At 52.4% G+C, this 16,826-nt stretch overlaps 1 protein-coding gene across 2 annotated transcripts in view; it reads left to right on the top strand.

Moving 5' to 3' along the window:
• The window catches only part of GPR107 (G protein-coupled receptor 107), a 53,949-nt gene that overhangs the window by 11,078 nt on the left and 26,045 nt on the right, over positions 1 to 16,826 (top strand). For both annotated transcript variants that reach the window (XM_041004327.1, XM_041004328.1), the window contains exons 2-9: positions 1,285 to 1,407; positions 3,171 to 3,221; positions 3,369 to 3,448; positions 6,692 to 6,834; positions 9,764 to 9,801; positions 10,774 to 10,830; positions 15,701 to 15,811; positions 16,168 to 16,301. In XM_041004327.1, coding sequence (XP_040860261.1) covers positions 1,285 to 1,407; positions 3,171 to 3,221; positions 3,369 to 3,448; positions 6,692 to 6,834; positions 9,764 to 9,801; positions 10,774 to 10,830; positions 15,701 to 15,811; positions 16,168 to 16,301 — 737 coding nt within the window. The remainder of the gene's footprint in view (positions 1 to 1,284; positions 1,408 to 3,170; positions 3,222 to 3,368; positions 3,449 to 6,691; positions 6,835 to 9,763; positions 9,802 to 10,773; positions 10,831 to 15,700; positions 15,812 to 16,167; positions 16,302 to 16,826) is intronic.

Raw genomic sequence — 16,826 nt, 5'->3', positions numbered from 1 at the left:
TCGAGGTTGCACTGGTAGAGTGGGGTAAATGTTTGCCCACGTGGCGTGGTTTTGGCAAAGCTCAGGATTTTGTTTTCAAGAGATTCTGTCGCACTTGCTGATTCCAGGCATTTCTGTTGCATGAGGTTTCTTCCTCAGAACCCTCCTTATACTATATAATATTTTTTTTAAAGATGTATTTGTTTTCGTTGGAAAGGTGGGCATACAGAGAGGAGGTGAGACAGAGAGGAAGATCTTCCGTCCGATGATTCATTCTCCGAGTGAGCACAACGGCTGGAGCTGAGCCAATCTGAAGCCAGGAGCAAGGAGCTCTTTCGGGTCTTCCATGCGGGTGCAGGGTCCCAAGGCATTGGACCTTCTTCAACTGCTTTCCCAGGCCACAAGCAGGAGCTGGATGGGAAGTGGAGCTGCCGGGATTAAAACCAGCACCCATATGGGATCCCGGCGCGTTCAAGGCGAGGACTTTAGCCACTACACTATCGATTTGGGCCCTACTATATAATTTTTAAGTGCAAAGAAGCCTTTAAAAAAAAATTGACTTGGGCCCTGCGCGATGGCGCAGTGGTTCAGGTCCTCGCCTTGCACGCCCTGGGATCCCATATGGGTGCCGGTTCTAATCTTGGTGGACCCGCTTCCCATCCAGCTCCCTGCCTGTGGCCTGGGAAAGCAGTTGATGACGGCCCAAGGCTTTGGGAACCTGCACCCACGTGGGATTCCCAGAAGAGCTCCTGGTTCCTGGCTTCGGATTGGCATAGCATCGGCCGTTGAGCTCACTTGGGGAGTGAATCATCGGACGCAAGATCTTCCTCCCTGTCTGTCCTCTCTGTATATCCGCCTTTCCAATAAAAATGAAGTAAATCTTAAAAAAAAAATTGACTTACAGGTTAAAAAGTTAAGGTGCAGGTACACTCTGCAGTAGCAGGGGGCGCCACATGCCCCCCCCCAACTGCTAAGAAAGTCTGTGTGAGCCCATTCTTGGGGCGTCCTTGCCATCCTCCCTACCTGCCTGTTTCCAGCACCTGTATTGAGTGTCCTCTGTTGCCCCCCAACCTTGCCAGGGCCAAAACATGCTGCTTCCTGTCCCCACGTGCTCATCCCAGCTGGCTGCTGAGTTTGCCCTGGAGTGAGCTGACCCGGCCCTGTGCCTCCTGCCATCGTAGGCCTTCCTCATGAGCTGCTGTGTGCATTACCAAGGCCATGGGGACCCTGGCTAGCGGAAAGCTGGACACAAAGAACAGGTTAGCTTGTGCCCCTGACTGATTCTGCCACTGTACCCCGCTGTAGGATGACGTGCGGCATAAGGTGCACCTCAACACCTTTGGGTTCTTCAAGGACGGGTACATGGCGGTCAATGTCAGCAGCCTGTCGGTGAGCGAGCCCGAAGGAGCCACAGACAAGGACGCGGCCGTGAGTATCCGGGCCTGGACGGGACGTGGTAGGACACGGAGGACATCTCGTGGTCTTCCTTTGAACACCTGGGTCATAATTCTTTTTTTTTTTTTTCTGTTTTTAATTGTGATTTTTGACCGGGTCTAGTCAGTAGTGAGTTGATGTAGGTAGGTGTCCCTCCTTATAAAATGAAGGCTGAGAAAGCCAACAGGAAGTGGACCACCCGCACCTTTTCTGCTCTTTTTTTTTTTTTTTAAAGATTTATTTATTTTTATTGGAAAGGCGGATATACAGAGAGGAGAGACAGAAAGGAAGATCTTGCGTCTGATGATTCACTCCCCAAGTGAGCTCAACGGCTGATGCTATGCCGATCCGAAGCCAGGAGCCTCTTCCGGGTCTCCCACATGGGTGCAGGGTCCCAAAGCTTTGGGCCGTCCTCGACTGCTTTCCCGGGCCACAGGCAGGGAGCTGGGAAGTGGGGCTGTCGGGATTAGAACCGGCACCCATATGGGATCCCGGGGCGTGCAAGGCGAGGACCTGAACCACTGCGCCACCGCGCCGGGCCCCTTTTCTGCTCTTTAATAAGAACGATGTGGGGTTGGAGAATTTGGCTCCACAGTTAAGATGGTGATTGGAGTGCCAGAATTGGGGCCCTCAACGGCTTGACTGATTAATGTTGCTTAGGCCACAACACCAAATATTGGAATGCTGGCATGAATACCAACTACTACTTTTTTTTTCTTTTAAGATTATTTTTTATTTGAGAGACAGAATTATAGAGAGCAGGAGAGACAAAGGCAGAAACTTCCTCCCTAGTGGCCACGGTGGCTGGAACTGAGCTGATCCGAAGCCAAGAACTGAAAGCTTTTTCTGGTTCTCCCACATGGGTGTAGGAGCCATCCTCCACTGCTTTCCCAGGCCATAAGCAGGTGGCTAAATTGGAGGTGGAGCAGCCAGGACTTGAACCAGCGCTGTATGGGATGCTGGTGCCGCAGGCTGAAGCTTGGCTTACTGCTCACAGTGCCAGCACTCGCTGCTCTGCCTGTTGCTGTGCGTGGGAGGCATGGTTGATGGCTTAAGCACTTGGAATTCCTGGCTTCAGCCTGTTCCAGCCCTAGCCACTCTGGCCATTTAGGGAATGGACCACTGACTGAAAGAGCTCCCTCTCTCTGCCTTTCAAATAAATAAATCTTTAAAAATCTCGCACTGCGTAGGGCGTCCTCATCCTGTACTTCCTGGGGAGCAGCAGGTGACAGCTCAGCGCGTGGGTCCCTGCCACCATGTGACCAGGGTCTGGACCTCTGGCTTCACTCCAGCACAGCCTGGCACTTTGGAGCATTTGGGAAGTAAATCAGAAGATGAAAAATTGTCTGTCCCTGAAAATTGTCTCTGTCCCTGCCTTTCAAGTAAAGTGGAAGTAATTTGGAAAATTTTAAATTAAGTAATCAATTTGAAAGGCAGAGTTATAGAGAAAGGGAGATCTTTTATCCGCTGGTTCACTCAGTGGCCAGAGCTGGGTTTGGTGGAACTGGAAGCTTCTTCTGGGACCCCCATGTGGGTGTACGGGCCTAAGTCCTTGGACTGTCCTCGGTGCTTTTCCAGACATGTTAGCAGGTAGCTAGATCTGAAGTGGAGCAGCCGTGGGAGATGCCTGTGCAGGGCTGGGGGCCTCCCTGGCACGCCACAGCTCTGCCCCGTACGTGATTTTGAAGAAATGCTTAATCATGTGGATGTTTACCTCGCTCTCTGTTTTCCATCCCTTCCCCACCCACCACCTGCAGATTGGATTCAGCCTAGAGCGTACGAAGAATGACGGCTTTTCCTCCTACCTGGTGAGTCTTCATGCCCTGAGTGTGCGCTTGAGCACACGACGGGAAGTGCGGGCACCGTGCCTTTTCCTCGGTGGCAGGTGCTTGGCTTCTGGTCTTGTTCAAATGTGGGTGAATGAGAAGGGGTGCTGTTGGTTCTTCATTCCTCAGGATGAAGATGTGAATTACTGTATTTTGAAGAAGCAGTCCGTCTCCGTCACTCTTCTGATCCTAGACATCCCCCGAAGTGAGTAAGTAATTCTGCTACTGTTCCTCTTCCCCCTAGAGGGAGGCTGCGGGGAACTGGGCGCCCGCTGCCTGCCACGTGCTGTGCTGGGTGCTGAGGGCGAAGCAGGGTGGGGAGACAGAGGTCACTCGAGAAGCAGGGGAGGCAGACCAGATGTGGGAGCATCCCAGCAAAGCAGACATGGGGTCTGGGAGGGCTGTGGGGCCCAGCAGTGTTCCAGGGAGTCAGCTGTGACCAGGGGACTCAGGACAGGGAGAAGCTGTCAGGCAGAGTTGGTGTCGTGCCCCGAGGCAGGGGCCGGGAAGCAGCAGGGTTCAGTGGGCTGAATTCATGGCCAGCAGTGCAATTGGAGGGCAATGGTAAAAAGCCAGTGGGTCCAAAAAGTGCCACCTGCACTCCATGGGCTCTGCATACAGCTCAGAACTCTGTGACCCCACCTGCCTCACCGAAGGGCAGCCGGTGAGGGTTCCTGCTCCCTGGGTCTTTTTGCAACATTTGACAGAGGTGATGGGGGACCCTGTATTGAGGGCGAGCACACTGCCCAGTGGCTCCCAGGCCGCTGTGTGTGCTGCTGAGGGAGCCATTGGAGGGGTTAGGCCAAGAGCGCTCTGCTCACACTTGGCATGAGGTAGGCCTCGAGCAGCCCGGGAGAAGCAGGGCTCGAGATGGATAAGATTGGAAGGAAGAGGACTCACGAAGAAGCTTCCAGAAAAAAAAAAATGTACCTTACCACAGACCACTGTAGATTCTAACTCTGTACCTCTGCCTTTCAGAGAAATCAAACGTGAATTTTTTTTTTTTTAAGATTTGCTTATTTATTTATTAAAAAAAAAATTTCATGAGGCTGCTGGGCCTGTCTCATGCATTTTAAGCCAGGCACACAGGACCTTCCAGTTCTGTTTACAGAAACCAGTTTGGATGAATCAGCTTACTGCTTACTGCCTGAGCTCTAGGACAAACAAGTTCTCATCCCAGAGTGAGACAAGCACTCTCACTTTTATTTTATCTGTTTATCTATTTATTTGCTTTCTCACTTTAAAATTTGTTTTGGGCCTGGCGCGGTGGCGCAGTGGTTTAAGGTCCTTGCCTTGCACGCCCGGGATCCCATATGGGCGCCGGTTCTAATCCAGCAGCCCCGCTTCCCTTCCAGCTCCCTGCCTGTGGCCCGGGAAAGCAGTCAAGGACGGCCCAAAGCTTTGGGACCCTGCACCCGCGTGGGAGACCCGGAAGGGGCTCCTGGCTTCGGATCGGCATAGCATCGGCCATTGCGCTCACTTGGGGAGTGAATCATCGGATGGAAGATCTTCCTCTCTGTCTCTCCTCCTCTCTGTATATCCACCTTTCCAATAAAAAAAAAAATTAAAAATTTTTTTATTTTATTTTTCTATTGGGAAGTCAGATACACAGAGAGAAAGATCTTCTATCCGTTGATTCACTCTCCAAGTGGCCGCAATGCTTGGAGCTGAGCCAGTCCAAAACCAGGAGCCAGAAGCCTCTTCCAGGTCTCCCACACGGGTGCAGGGTCCCAAAGCTTTGGGCCGTCCTCGACTGCTTTCCCAGGCCACAGGCAGGAAACTGGATGGGAAATGGACACCAACCAGTGCCCATATGGGGTTGTGGTGCATGCAAGGCTAGGATTTTAGCCACTAGGCTGCTGTGCCAGGCCCTGCACCCTCTCTTGTCTGTTGGGAGTTTCCAAGAACCCAAGGTTGTGGCAAAGATCAGGTTAGGGACATGTCGCAGAAGTGTTGCCGAAGACCTAGCCTTCCTGTCGCCATTTTCTGTTGTCTGGGCTGGCACAGGCACCTGGTCCAGGGTGTGGATGGGTCATGTGCCATCCTGATGCTCAGCCAAGCACCTGCCCCCAAGCGCTGTTTTCTAAAATGTTTATTTTCATCTGTTTGAGAGAGGGAAATCTGCCTCGTGGGACTGGGCTTGCCGGAGTCTGGAGCTGGCGCTCCAGTGGGGCATCCCATTGAGCAGCGGGGACCTAAGCATGAGGGCTGTTGTCTGTTGCCTCCCAGAGAGTACCGGCAGGAAGCTGGATTGCAAGTGGAACTATTTAAACCCATACTGTGGGCCCAGTGTGATAGCCTAGTGGCTAAAGTCCTCACCTTGCACACGCCAGGATCCCATATGGGTTCATATCCTGGCTGCTCCACTTTCCATCCAACTCCCTGCTTGTGGCCTGGGAAAGCAGTCGAGGACGGCCCAAAGCCTTGGGACCCTGCACCCATGTAGGAGACCTGGAAGAGGCTCCAGGCTCCTAGCTTCGGATTGGCACAGCTCCGGCTGTTGCAGCAGCTTGGGGAGTGAATCAATGGATGGTAGATCTTCCTCTCTGTCTCTTCTCTTCTCTGTATATCTGACTTTCCAATAAAAATAAACAAATCTTTAAAAATAAATAAATAAATAAATAAATGAAAAATAAGTAAATCTGACAATTAAAGAAAAAGAAGGTCCCGAAATGGGGCAGGTGGGTTCAGGTGAGACAGGCCTGCAGGACTTGCTGTCCGAGGCTGCCTGTTCTGCCTGTCTCTGCTCTGCCCGCCTTGGACTTGGCTGCTCATCTCAGGTAAGGCTCCTGGTCGTCAGATGCCAGATGACCCTGCTGCAGTGTTCAGTTCCAGCCCAGGAGAGAATGCTGCTTCCCTGGGTGGGTCATAGAGCGTGCCAGCTTAGGTCCACCTGCTGTCTGGCTGGGAGCCAGCCGCTGCTGGGCACGGAATGGAGTCTGTGAGGGATGGTGAATGCCTTAGGATCCCCACACCCCATGTCAGATCCTGGCAACTTAACCCTTCAGTTCCTTTTCACAAATGCTTGTTTGTTTTACTTATTTGAAAGGCAAAGAGAGACAAGGAGGAAGTAGGTTTCAGACAGACAGCTCGCTGGGCACACGCCTCGCGGGCTCCTTCAGGTGGCACTGCAGCTTTCTCCTCTTTGTCCTGGACACCCGTTTGCTGAGTGCAGTGAATGGGAATAGGGCCTGCAGAACGGTTGGTCGCTCAGAATAAGGCTTTGGGAAGACGTGGCCTGGTCCTGGCTCGGCTGCCTCCCTCTTGGCTCCCCTGGGCTGTAGTCTAGCCTTTCCGAGTCTCTGCTCATCACATGCGAGATTTGGATGCTGGAGTCTGTTGCAGCCTGCCGCCAGCTCTGCAGGGCACTGTGGATGTGGCCTCACACTGGCATGCAGCAGGTGGCAGGGGCACTGCCTGGAACTTTGTCCTTCTGTCTTCTCTGAATGTAGAGTGAAAGTGAAGTCTCCGTTGGAAGCCGGTGCCCCCTTGCCAGTGGTCGTGGTCAGCAGGGACGAGAGAGTCCTAGGTCCAAGCCGGAAGTCTGATGGGGACCCCGTGCCCACGGCAGGCAACCACTCCCAGGGAGTGCCAGGTAACCTGCTCTGGCGGAGGACGTGGTGCCCGGTCAGCGTTGTCTTGTTTTGAGATGTACAAAATGCAGTGAAAAGACTGAGGGAGAGAATGGAAGAGGCGCTCCTTCCTCCTTCCTCCTTCTTCCTTCCTCCTGCTCGGAGGCTTGGGATTTCTTATGAACTTGTTTCTGAAGTCTAGACTGCTTGGTTTTTAAAATTCATGGTGCTGTCTTTAACATACGTGTGTTTATTCATAGAACATGTTTCATACTGATCTAATATTCCATTAAATGGATGCTGCAATTGGGTGAAGCCCCTCCCTTAAGCAGGCACATTTCCGTCCACACGGGACTCTGCCTGGAAGTTTGTCTCCTGTGTAGAATCCTGTCTAGGGTGGATTTCCTAGAAGAGGAATTTCTGGCTCACAGCTCTGAATGCTTTTGGTAATCCTTAGGTGTTTTCAAGTCTTCTCTGGCTGCTCTGTTAGAATTGTGCCAGGATGGCACACACATCACCATGTCTTCACAAATACTGGGTATTTCCTTTTTTTGAAAACAATTCTACAAACGAAAGTGTTGTTTTCCTTATTAGTGGGGCTGATTTTTTTTTTTTTTTTTAAGATTGGTTTGTTGAGCCCAGCACCATGGTGTAGTAGGCTAAGCCTCCACCTGCAGCACCGGTATCCTGTATGGGTGCTGGCCTGTGTTCCAGCTGCTCCACTTTTGATCCAGCTCATTGCTTGTAGCCTGGGAAAGCAGCAGAGGATGGCTCACAGCTGACCCTGCACCTCGTGGGAGACCTGGAGGGGACTCCTGGCTCTAGATCTTCTCAGCTGTAGCTACTGTGGCCGTTTGGGGAGTGAACTGGTAGATAGAAGAATTCTCTCCCTCTTTGTTTCTTTCTTCTGCTGTTACTCTGCCTTCAAGTAAAAATAAAAAAAATATTTTTTAAAGACTTATTCATTTATTTATTAGAAAGGTGGAGTTACAGATGGGGGTGGGGAGAAAGAGAAACAGAGAGATCTTCCATCTGCTGATTCACTTCTCAGATGGCCATCGCAGCCTGGGCTGAGCTGAAGCCAGGAGCCAGGAGATTGTTCTGGGTCTCCCATGCAGGTTCAGGGCCCAAGCACTTGGGCCGTCCTGTGCTGCTCTCCTAGGTACGTTAGCAGGGAGCTGGATGGGAAGTGGAGCAGCCGGGATTTGAACCAGTGCCTGTCCTAGTGTCAGAGGTGGCTCCCTGCTGTGCACAGCACTGGCCTCAACGCCACCTTTCCCATGTGTGTGTTGATTGGCCAGTTTTTAGTTCTGACCACTTTGGATAGCACTATTTGTCTGTTGATTTTATTAGTTTTTAAATTTTTGGGGGGAAGATTTAGTCGTTTATTTGGAATACAGGGAAGCACCTTTCACCTGCTCCTCTCCGTACAGCCTCAGTGGTTAAATCTGGGCCAGACACGGGCTGCGACCTGGGGGCTCTGTCCTGTCTCCCACGAGTGGCAAGTACCTCAGTGCTTTGGGCATCTGCTGCCACTTGCCCAGCTGTCCTTGCGCAAGCAACAACTTAACCCTTCAGTTCCTTTTCAAAGGAACTTATTTGATAGGCAAAAGAGAGACGAAGATTTGTCTACCCACTAGTTTGCTCCCATCAGAGCCAGAGCTAGCCAGGCTCCATGCATGAGCTGGAAGCTCTGTCTGTTCTGCCACGTAGATCACAGCCAGCCAGGTACCAGAGGTGTAACGTGCCATCTGGACCGGACACGTGGGGCAGCTGCGTTTAAACCAGGTCCTCTGATCTGGGATGTGGGGATCCCTAGGCATAACTTAACCTGCTGGGCCATAATGCTCGCATGTGACTCTGGGAGGCCTTTAAAAAAAAAAAGATTTATTTATTTTTATTGGAAAGGCAGATCAGCTTTACGGAGAGCCAGCAAAAGATCTGCCATTTGCAGGGGCACTGCTCGGATGGCTGCAGTGGCCAGAGCTGGGCTTATCTGAAGCAGGAGCTTCTTAAGGATCTCTTACATGAGAACAAGGGCCCAAGCACTTGGGCTGTCTTTCGCTGCTATTCCAGGCCGCAAGCAAGAAGCTGGACTGGAGAAGCTGGGCGTTGAACCAGCACCCACATGGGATGCGGACTCCACAGGTGGAGGCTTAAGCTACTGTGTTACAGCAGTAGCTCCAATTTCTTGTGTTATTTATACACTTTTTTTCTCAGTTTATCAAAACATCCCAAATCAAAAGTCAGACAGAAACGTTCAGTTTGTGTGTGATGTAGTCTCCGTTTTGTGTGGGTTCCTGTGCTCACATCACCCTTTCCTGGGTGGAAAATCTGTTCTGAAATATCCTCTTGCCACCCCCACCCACCCCCTGCCACCCCTGCCCACCCCCTGCCACCGCCTCCCACCTCCTCCCACCCACTGCTACCCCTGCCACCCTTGCCCACCCCCTCCCACCCCTGCCTGCTTCCTGCAGCGAGCTCTCGGCCCTGTCTTCCCACGCAGAGCTCCGAGTGAAAGGCCCAGGCACTCACCATGCCGCAGCCCAGGCCACCAGCAGCATGAGCACCCCTTGCTGTTGGGAAGAACAAATGTGTTATGCTAAGGATGTTTGCCATCAGGGTTTGCCTGTGTGTGTCGATCATGTATTATCAAGAGTGATCTGTTTGCCAGTGTGATTTCTTTGTAAGGCAAGCTGTCCTGTGTGGCTTTGGCGGGAAGTCAGAGTTGTTAAGTGACGTTGTGAAGTGAGTTCCCCTTCAGCAGGTGGTGGTATGATGTGGCTACTTCCTGTTTGCTGCCACAGGGTTTGAGGGGGGAGTTGCATTCCGCCACAGGAGAAGCTGGCGTCTGCAGGGGTGAGGGGTGGTTTGTTGTTGGAGTTCTTTGATAGAAGCCCATGCCTCCTAAGCTGGTCCTGAGTAACGCCTTTTAACTGTTTCTATTTCTAGGCAATGTGAAGGCTAAGAGAAGCACCGTGGATGCAAAGGTACGTGCCTGCTTGCCCAGCCCCACTGGACTGGATGTGTGGGTGTATCATCGTCCGCGTGCTGGGCTGGCTGGACGATGGGGCGCGTGGATGCACAGGTGTGGGCTGTGGTCCTGTTGATCAGGAAAGACTGTGAGACAGTCATGCGTGCTGAAGTTTACCACGTGCAGGGCTGTCTTGCAGACTGACACAGGGAGCTTGGAGGGAGCAGGGTTACTCAGGCATGGGTCGCCGAGCCTGTGGACCAGAGCAGAACCTTGGGGTGCAAAAGAAGGGACCCCACTGGGACCCTTCGTGGGTAGAGGGAAGCGAGGAGAGTACATGATGGAAACAACAGGAGTGGGAAAACTGGACAAGTCTTGGTTTGGAATATCTTGACTGTTTTCAGTCAGGGGGCAGACATTAAAAAACCGTTGTTTTATCGTAGTAGCCTAGTTGAGGTATAATCGGCAGACCCCAAGTTGCACTTCTGTAGAGTGATATTTGTCGGGCCTTAGCTGTCAGCGAAGGTAGCGAGCGTGTGCATCACCCCTGAAGTTCCCCCGTGCCTTGGTGCACACTGGTCTCACGGACAGTTATCCAGCGTGTCTTGTCCAGCACACTTAGAGTGATTCAGCATTAGGCTGTTGCACACACGGCACCGTTTTGACCACTTGGGGTCAGGAATGGAGTTGGGCCGATGTGCCTGCCTGGGGCTGACTGCACATACGCAGGGTTGGGGTCCTCCAGCAGGGTGACCGGCTCGGTGGGCTGCAGTTGGGGGCGTGGAGATGCAGCAGAGAGAGCTACAGACAGGAAGTAGGTGGAGAGCCGCACCCTCGACAGAGGGGCCTTCACAGGTACCCGAGGCGGCAGCACGTGTCATCTTCATGTCAGGAAACAAGAGTGTGTTGAAGTGTTCAGTTTCTTTCATTTTAGCTGGCTTGGTTTGCTGCTGGCATCATCCTCACACAGGCTGTTTTGTCTCTGTAGGCACCTGGTGAGAAATCCTTTTCCATCCATAACAGCGACGGTGCCGTGTCCTTCCAGGTAGGTGCTGGCTTGGGGTGATTTTCTTAAAGCGTTTCCATGCCAGGGAGAATGGTAAGTTTCTAAAAGAATTTTCAGTTTTGGAAGAACCACATGGGCATGCCTGAAGCAGTGATTTGAGTACAAATGTACAAGGTGGATGCTGTGGGCCGACAGTCAGGTACACAGGAATGAATAGGTCTGCCCTGCCAGCTTCCAGGCCAGCCCAGCCTGCCTGTTCCAGTATGACTTCTGTATCTCCAGCACACGTCAGACGTAGAGAATTCTGGGGCTGGAGCTGTGATGCAGCAAGTAAAGCCGCCACCTGCCACACTACATCCCATCTGCTGTCAGTTCACGTTCAGCTGCTCCACTTCCAACCCAACTTCCTGCTAAAGGACCTGGGAAAGCAGCAGCAGATGGTCCAAATGCTTGGGCCCTGCACCCATGAGGGAGACCCAGAAGAAGCTCTTGGTTCCTAGTTTCAGCCTTGTCCAGCCTTGGCCGCTGTGTTCTTACAGGGTAGGAAACCAGTGGATGTAAGACCTGTCTCTCCCTCTTCTCTAACTCTGCCTTTCAAATTAAGAAAATGAATCTCAAAAGAAAAAAGACAAATATAGAATTCTGTTATTTTTAAAGATTTGTTTATTTTTATTGGAAAGGCAAATCTGCAGAGAGAAGGAGAGACAGAGAAAGATCTTCCATCTGCTGATTCACTCTCCAATGGCCCCAATGGCCAGAGCTGAGCCAACCCAAAACCAGGAGCCCAGAGCCTCTTTTGGGTCTCCCACGCGAGTGCAGAGTCCCAAGGCTTTGGGCCATCCTCTACTGCTTTCCCAGGCCACAAACAGGGAGTTGGATGGGACGTGGGGTCACTGGAATTAGAACCTGTGCCCATATGGGATCCTGACGCATTCAAGGTGAGGACTTTAGCCACTAAGGCCCCAAAATAAAATAAATCTTAAAAAAAAAAATTTAGGGGCCCGGCGCGGTGGCGCAAGTGGTTGGGGTCCTCGCCTTGCATGCCTGGGATCCCATATGGGTGCCGGTTCTATCCCGGCAGAGGCTCCTGGCTTCGGATCGGCATGGTATCGGCCGTTGCTCTCACTTGGGGAGTGAATCATCGGATGGAGGATCTTCCTCTCTGTCTCTCCTCTCTGTATATCTGCCTTTCCAATAAAAAAAAATAGTTTACCAGAAAGGAGCATTAGTCGTGATACAGGGCAGGGTTGTCCTCTCCGAGACGAGTTTCTTGAGGCTCAGCAGACTTTTGGGGCCAGCACTGTGGCCACAGTGAAGGGAAGTGGCCTGACATGGCCTATGGCCGGGAATGTGTACTTGCCTGGGTCTCCCAGCCTGTTCCCTGGCTGCGAACCTGGGGCAGTGGATGGAGTGGGTACCTCGCTGTGAGTCCCCAGAATGTGAACCATGGGGGTTGGTGCCCGTGATGCTGAGCTCCCGTGTCAGAGCTCTGGCTCAGTCCCAGTTGCTCCACTTCTAATCCAGCTCCCTGCTGAGGAGCCTGGAGGGCAGGGTGTGCTGTTGGCTGCTGCTGTCAGCCTGACCTAGACCAGGCTGTTCCAGCCATTTAGGGAGGGAATCAGTGGATGAAAGATGTCTCTCTCTCAGGCACTTCTGTCTTTCAAATAAACATGAAACAGAAATAAAAAATTAGGGTTGGGGGCTCTGACATTGAGTCACTGCCTGCAGGGCTGACGTCCCGTGTTGGAGTGCTGGTTTGTGTCCCAGGTGCTTCGCTTCCAGGACACGCTCTGCATGAGAGAGCTCGATGGAGACCAGGCTCGGCCTTGGCCTGGCCCAGCCCTGGCTACTGTGGCTACGCAATTACACTCTCTCTCCCTCTCTGTCTCTTTGCTGCTTTGCTCTCCAAATTAATAAATCTTTTAAAAATTAAAACATCAGAAATATGAGATCTATCCTAGGGTTTTATCATTTGTTTTTTAAAGATATGGAAGTGCCTTGTAAAGTGCTATGTAAATAATGTTTTATTGGTTTATAGGAATCGCTGCCTTTTTTCATTACTTGGGGTATTATGTGCTGACAGTGAAGTGCACAGGTCCTTATGTGTGCAGTTGGTTGAGAAGTGTAGGCCCCGACGTGACCCTGTTGTCACTGTTGTCGTGTTGTTAGCTTCCCAGGCCCCCACCCTGTAACCATGGTACTGAGTGCTGACCGACTCGCCGTCGGCTCCGTAGTGTTCATATGAACAGCTAGCCATGAGGGGAAGCCTGCGGGGTGCTCCTTGGCTCAGAACCTTCCAGCAGCTTCCCCATCTGTTGCCCCGTGGAAGCCTGACCCTCTCCTGCTCGCCAAGCTCCACGTGACCCGGCCCCTGCCACGTCTCTGTCCTCCTCCCCACTGCTGGCCGTCCCCTACTGCTCCCCACTCTGGCCGCCTTGTTCCTCCATGGCGCTCACGCCTCAGACCCTGCTCTGGCTGTGCCTGCAGCAGGAACCCATGTCCTCCTGAATCATGCAGGCCTTTGCCCAAACACCCTCCTCCCGGCAGAGCTTCCTGAATTTAAAATGAGTGCGACAGTTCAAGAGCCAGAGAGAGAGCCAGCTCCCATGCCGAGGTGAGCCCCCCAGTGCCTGCCTCAGCCAGCCGGGCTGCAGCCGAAGCCGAGAGCTGGGGACTTGACGCAGAGCTCCTGCACAGCAGCAGGACCCAGCTCCTCGAGCCGGCACCCGCCACCTCCCGGGGCGCACATTGGCAGGAAGCTGGCATTCAGACAGGAGTTGTGAGCATCTTAACTGGCATCCTAACCACTTGGCCGGACACTACCTCTGCTCTGTTCAGATGCACCCACCGCTTGCAGTACGCACACACGAGGCCTCATTCATGCCTTTGTGGTCCGTCTGCCCTGGAAGGTAACTGCCAGGGCAGGGGCTTGTGAAACTCCCAGTCCCCTGTGGACTTGCTGTTGATAAGGAAAGGCACGGCAGGCGTCATGCTCGGAGCCTGTCTGACATAATCCTGCTCCATCTCCCAGGAACTCTGAAGTAGACCCACGACTGTGCCCCTTTCACAGGCAGATAAACTGAGGTCACAGTGAGCTAATTGCTTGGGGGAGGAGTTGGAAGCTGACTGGGTGGAAAGACAAGGGGACTTTGCCCTATTCCTTTCCTCACTTTTAAAATGTTTGTTAATAAAATGAGGGGTTTTGAATGCTTCAACAAATGCCTTCTTGTTTTTTTTTTTTTTTTAATTCTGCAGAGCATTGTGGGGTTCATGCTTTGTGTTGAGTTTGTGTAGCCCATGGAAGGTTGAAGGTCCTGGCTCCCCTGCACGGGTGTGGGTCACCCTAGGGCAGGCAGCGAGCTGCAGGCCTGCAGGCCAGCCCTGGGCCTGACCAACGGCCTGGGTCTCCCATATGGGTCACCTGAGGGCAGGCAGTGGGCTGCTGGGCTGTGGCCAGCCCCACGTCTAACCAGTGTCAGATTTTTGAGATTCAGATGCCTCCTTGGCCCAATGTTGGTGATTCCATTGATTTTTTTTTTAATCTCTTGCAAGTTTTTATATCACTGTCAAGTTTCTTCTGTGAGTTTTAGTTTTTTTTTTTAAGATATATTTTATTTTTCTATAAAAAAGCAGATATACAGAGAGGAGGAGAGACAGAGTGGAAGATCTTCCATCCGATGGTTCACTCCTCAAGTGACTGCAACGGCTGGAGCTGAGCCAATCCAAAGCCAGGAGCCAGGAATCTCCTCCAGGTCTCCCACATGGGTGTAGGGTCCCAAGGCTTTGGGCTGTCCTTGACTGCCTTCTCAGGCTACAGGTAGGGAGCTAGATGGGAAGCAGGGCCGCCGGGATTAGAACTGGCACCCATATGGGATCCCGGCGCGTGCAAGGTGAGGACTTTAACCACTACGTTATCGCACCTGGCCCGAGTCTTAGTTTTGAAGTAAAATATGTTAGGGCTTTTCTTTTCTGGTGACCCAAGTGGACAGAAATTCGTGTTGTCACATTTACAACGGGGCTCAAAGCATGGCGGAGCAGATGCAGGGTTTCTTCTTGGGCACTGGTTCCCATCTTATCAGGTACTTTGTTGTCCCCGTTCTTTCTAGTCGTAAGCTCCAGTATCCCATGTGTGTGGCATTTGTACTGCATTTAGCAAGTAATTAGAGATGATGGCTTTTAAAACCATCACTCAGGGCAAGCAGTAAGAGCCGGGCTAATATCCCTCCAGTCGGGGTAACCTGTTGAGAAACGGCTCGTTCATGGTCATGTCCCCGTGTTGTCCTTCACTGCTTGAAACTGCACCCAAGGCAGGTTCCTTCCTGTGACCAGAGCTTGCTGATAGCAGTGTTGTTGGAATTGGCCAGGGAGTTATATTCCATGTGTGTGTGTGCCGTCTTGGTTCATATGAAACTTCATTTGACTATGAGTATATTTAAAGGAGAAAACATAGGTGCTGATCCTGCCTAAGATCACAGGTCTAGATCTTGATGATGGAATATTGACGCTTTTCAATTAGATGCCAGCCTCCATTTTTGGAAAAAAAGAATTTCCCATGAAGTGCAAAGCAATATGTTGATCTCCAAACTGGATAATTGCGCCTTAGACTGTCTTGGCACCTGCTGTCATTGCTGGACAGAAACGTGAGGAAGCCAGGATGGAGAATGGCGGAGATGGACTTCAGCCAGGGGGCCTGTGGTTGCCCTCTGTGCAGTGGTCAACTCCGAATGCTTGGTTGTTGTCCCGGGCTCCGGGGAGAGGCACATAGGATAGGCAAGCCCTCCTTTAAGCTCTGCCTAGGGGAATGAAGGTGGTCTGACTTCTGCCCATTAATATGTGCATATTTTACTGCTGAGGTTTTCCAGCACAGCTGCGCTTGAGGGCCCCTCACTTTGTTCCTCTTCACTTTCAGTTCTTCGTTAACATCAGCACTGATGACCAGGAAGGCCAGTACAGCCTGTACTTTCACAAATGCCCTGGGAAGGAGCTGCCAGCCGGGGGCCAGTTCTCCTTCAGCCTTGATGTGAGTATACCGTGGGCGGAATGCTCCACGTGGCTTCTGTCAGCAAGAAGTGCCAGCCACTTTGTCCAGAGATGAGGTTTAAGGCCACCTAGAAGAGGAAGATGTGGCCAGCCGAGCTCCTTGCTAGTGAGCAGGACTGCTTAGCAGAGGACGGGCTCAACTGTGAGGGGGTGTACACTTGCAGCTGGGCCCTAAGTGTGTGCTCGCAGCCTGTCTACACCCCTCTGTGCACTAAACGTGTGCTTGGGGCCGCCAGGACACACCTCGCAATGCCCAGGAAGCAGCTGAGACGGTAGCTTGCTCAAGAAGGCATGATGTCTTTTTGAAAAGTACCAATGAATTGCTGTGAATTCCAGATTGAGATCACGGAGAAGAACCCTGACAGCTACCTCTCAGCGGGGGAGATTCCTCTGCCCAAACTCTACATCTCCATGGCCTTCTTCTTCTTCCTGGCGGGCACCGTCTGGGTTCACATCCTTCGGAAGAGGAGGTAAGCCCCGCTCGCACCTCCTCCAGCCCGCAGCTGCCCCTCCCGGGTGCTCGGCCCCAAGCTGGTTGCTGTCACTGCTGGGCGCCTGTGCAGGAGTCTCCTGGCACAGCGTGTGTGGTCCATTGTTGACTCATCCCATCCTGTTGCAAAAGCAAATTGAGCTGCTCAGCCATGTGCGCACAGAGCACTCCCACGTGAGACCGCCCAGTCCGGGCCACGGAGGAGCACTGAGCTGCCCTTGGGCTGCCCACTGCCGGCAGGATGGGCCTGTCACAGGGGGAGCCTCTGCAGAGCCCCCTGCCTGGCTCTGGGCCTTGCCGTCCCCGGTTCTGGAACAGCTGCGGGTGCCTGGATTCTTTGTTGTGCCTCGCCACAGGGTAGAACATTGAAGTCAGGTTAGGGAGGAGGTAGGGGCTTGGTAGAAGGCAGATTGGGCACGTGATGGCACATGAAGTAGTTAAGCACCCCCAGATTCCTCTTCCTGCCTCTCAGGTTGGAGGGGTACCGGTGTAATCGTGTTTGGAC

This window comes from Ochotona curzoniae, unplaced genomic scaffold (genome assembly GCF_017591425.1).
Source record: "Ochotona curzoniae isolate NIBS_2020 unplaced genomic scaffold, NIBS_Ocur_1.0 scaffold_3208, whole genome shotgun sequence".
Classification (NCBI taxonomy): domain Eukaryota; kingdom Metazoa; phylum Chordata; class Mammalia; order Lagomorpha; family Ochotonidae; genus Ochotona; species Ochotona curzoniae.
This window is presented reverse-complemented; position numbering and strand designations above follow the sequence as displayed.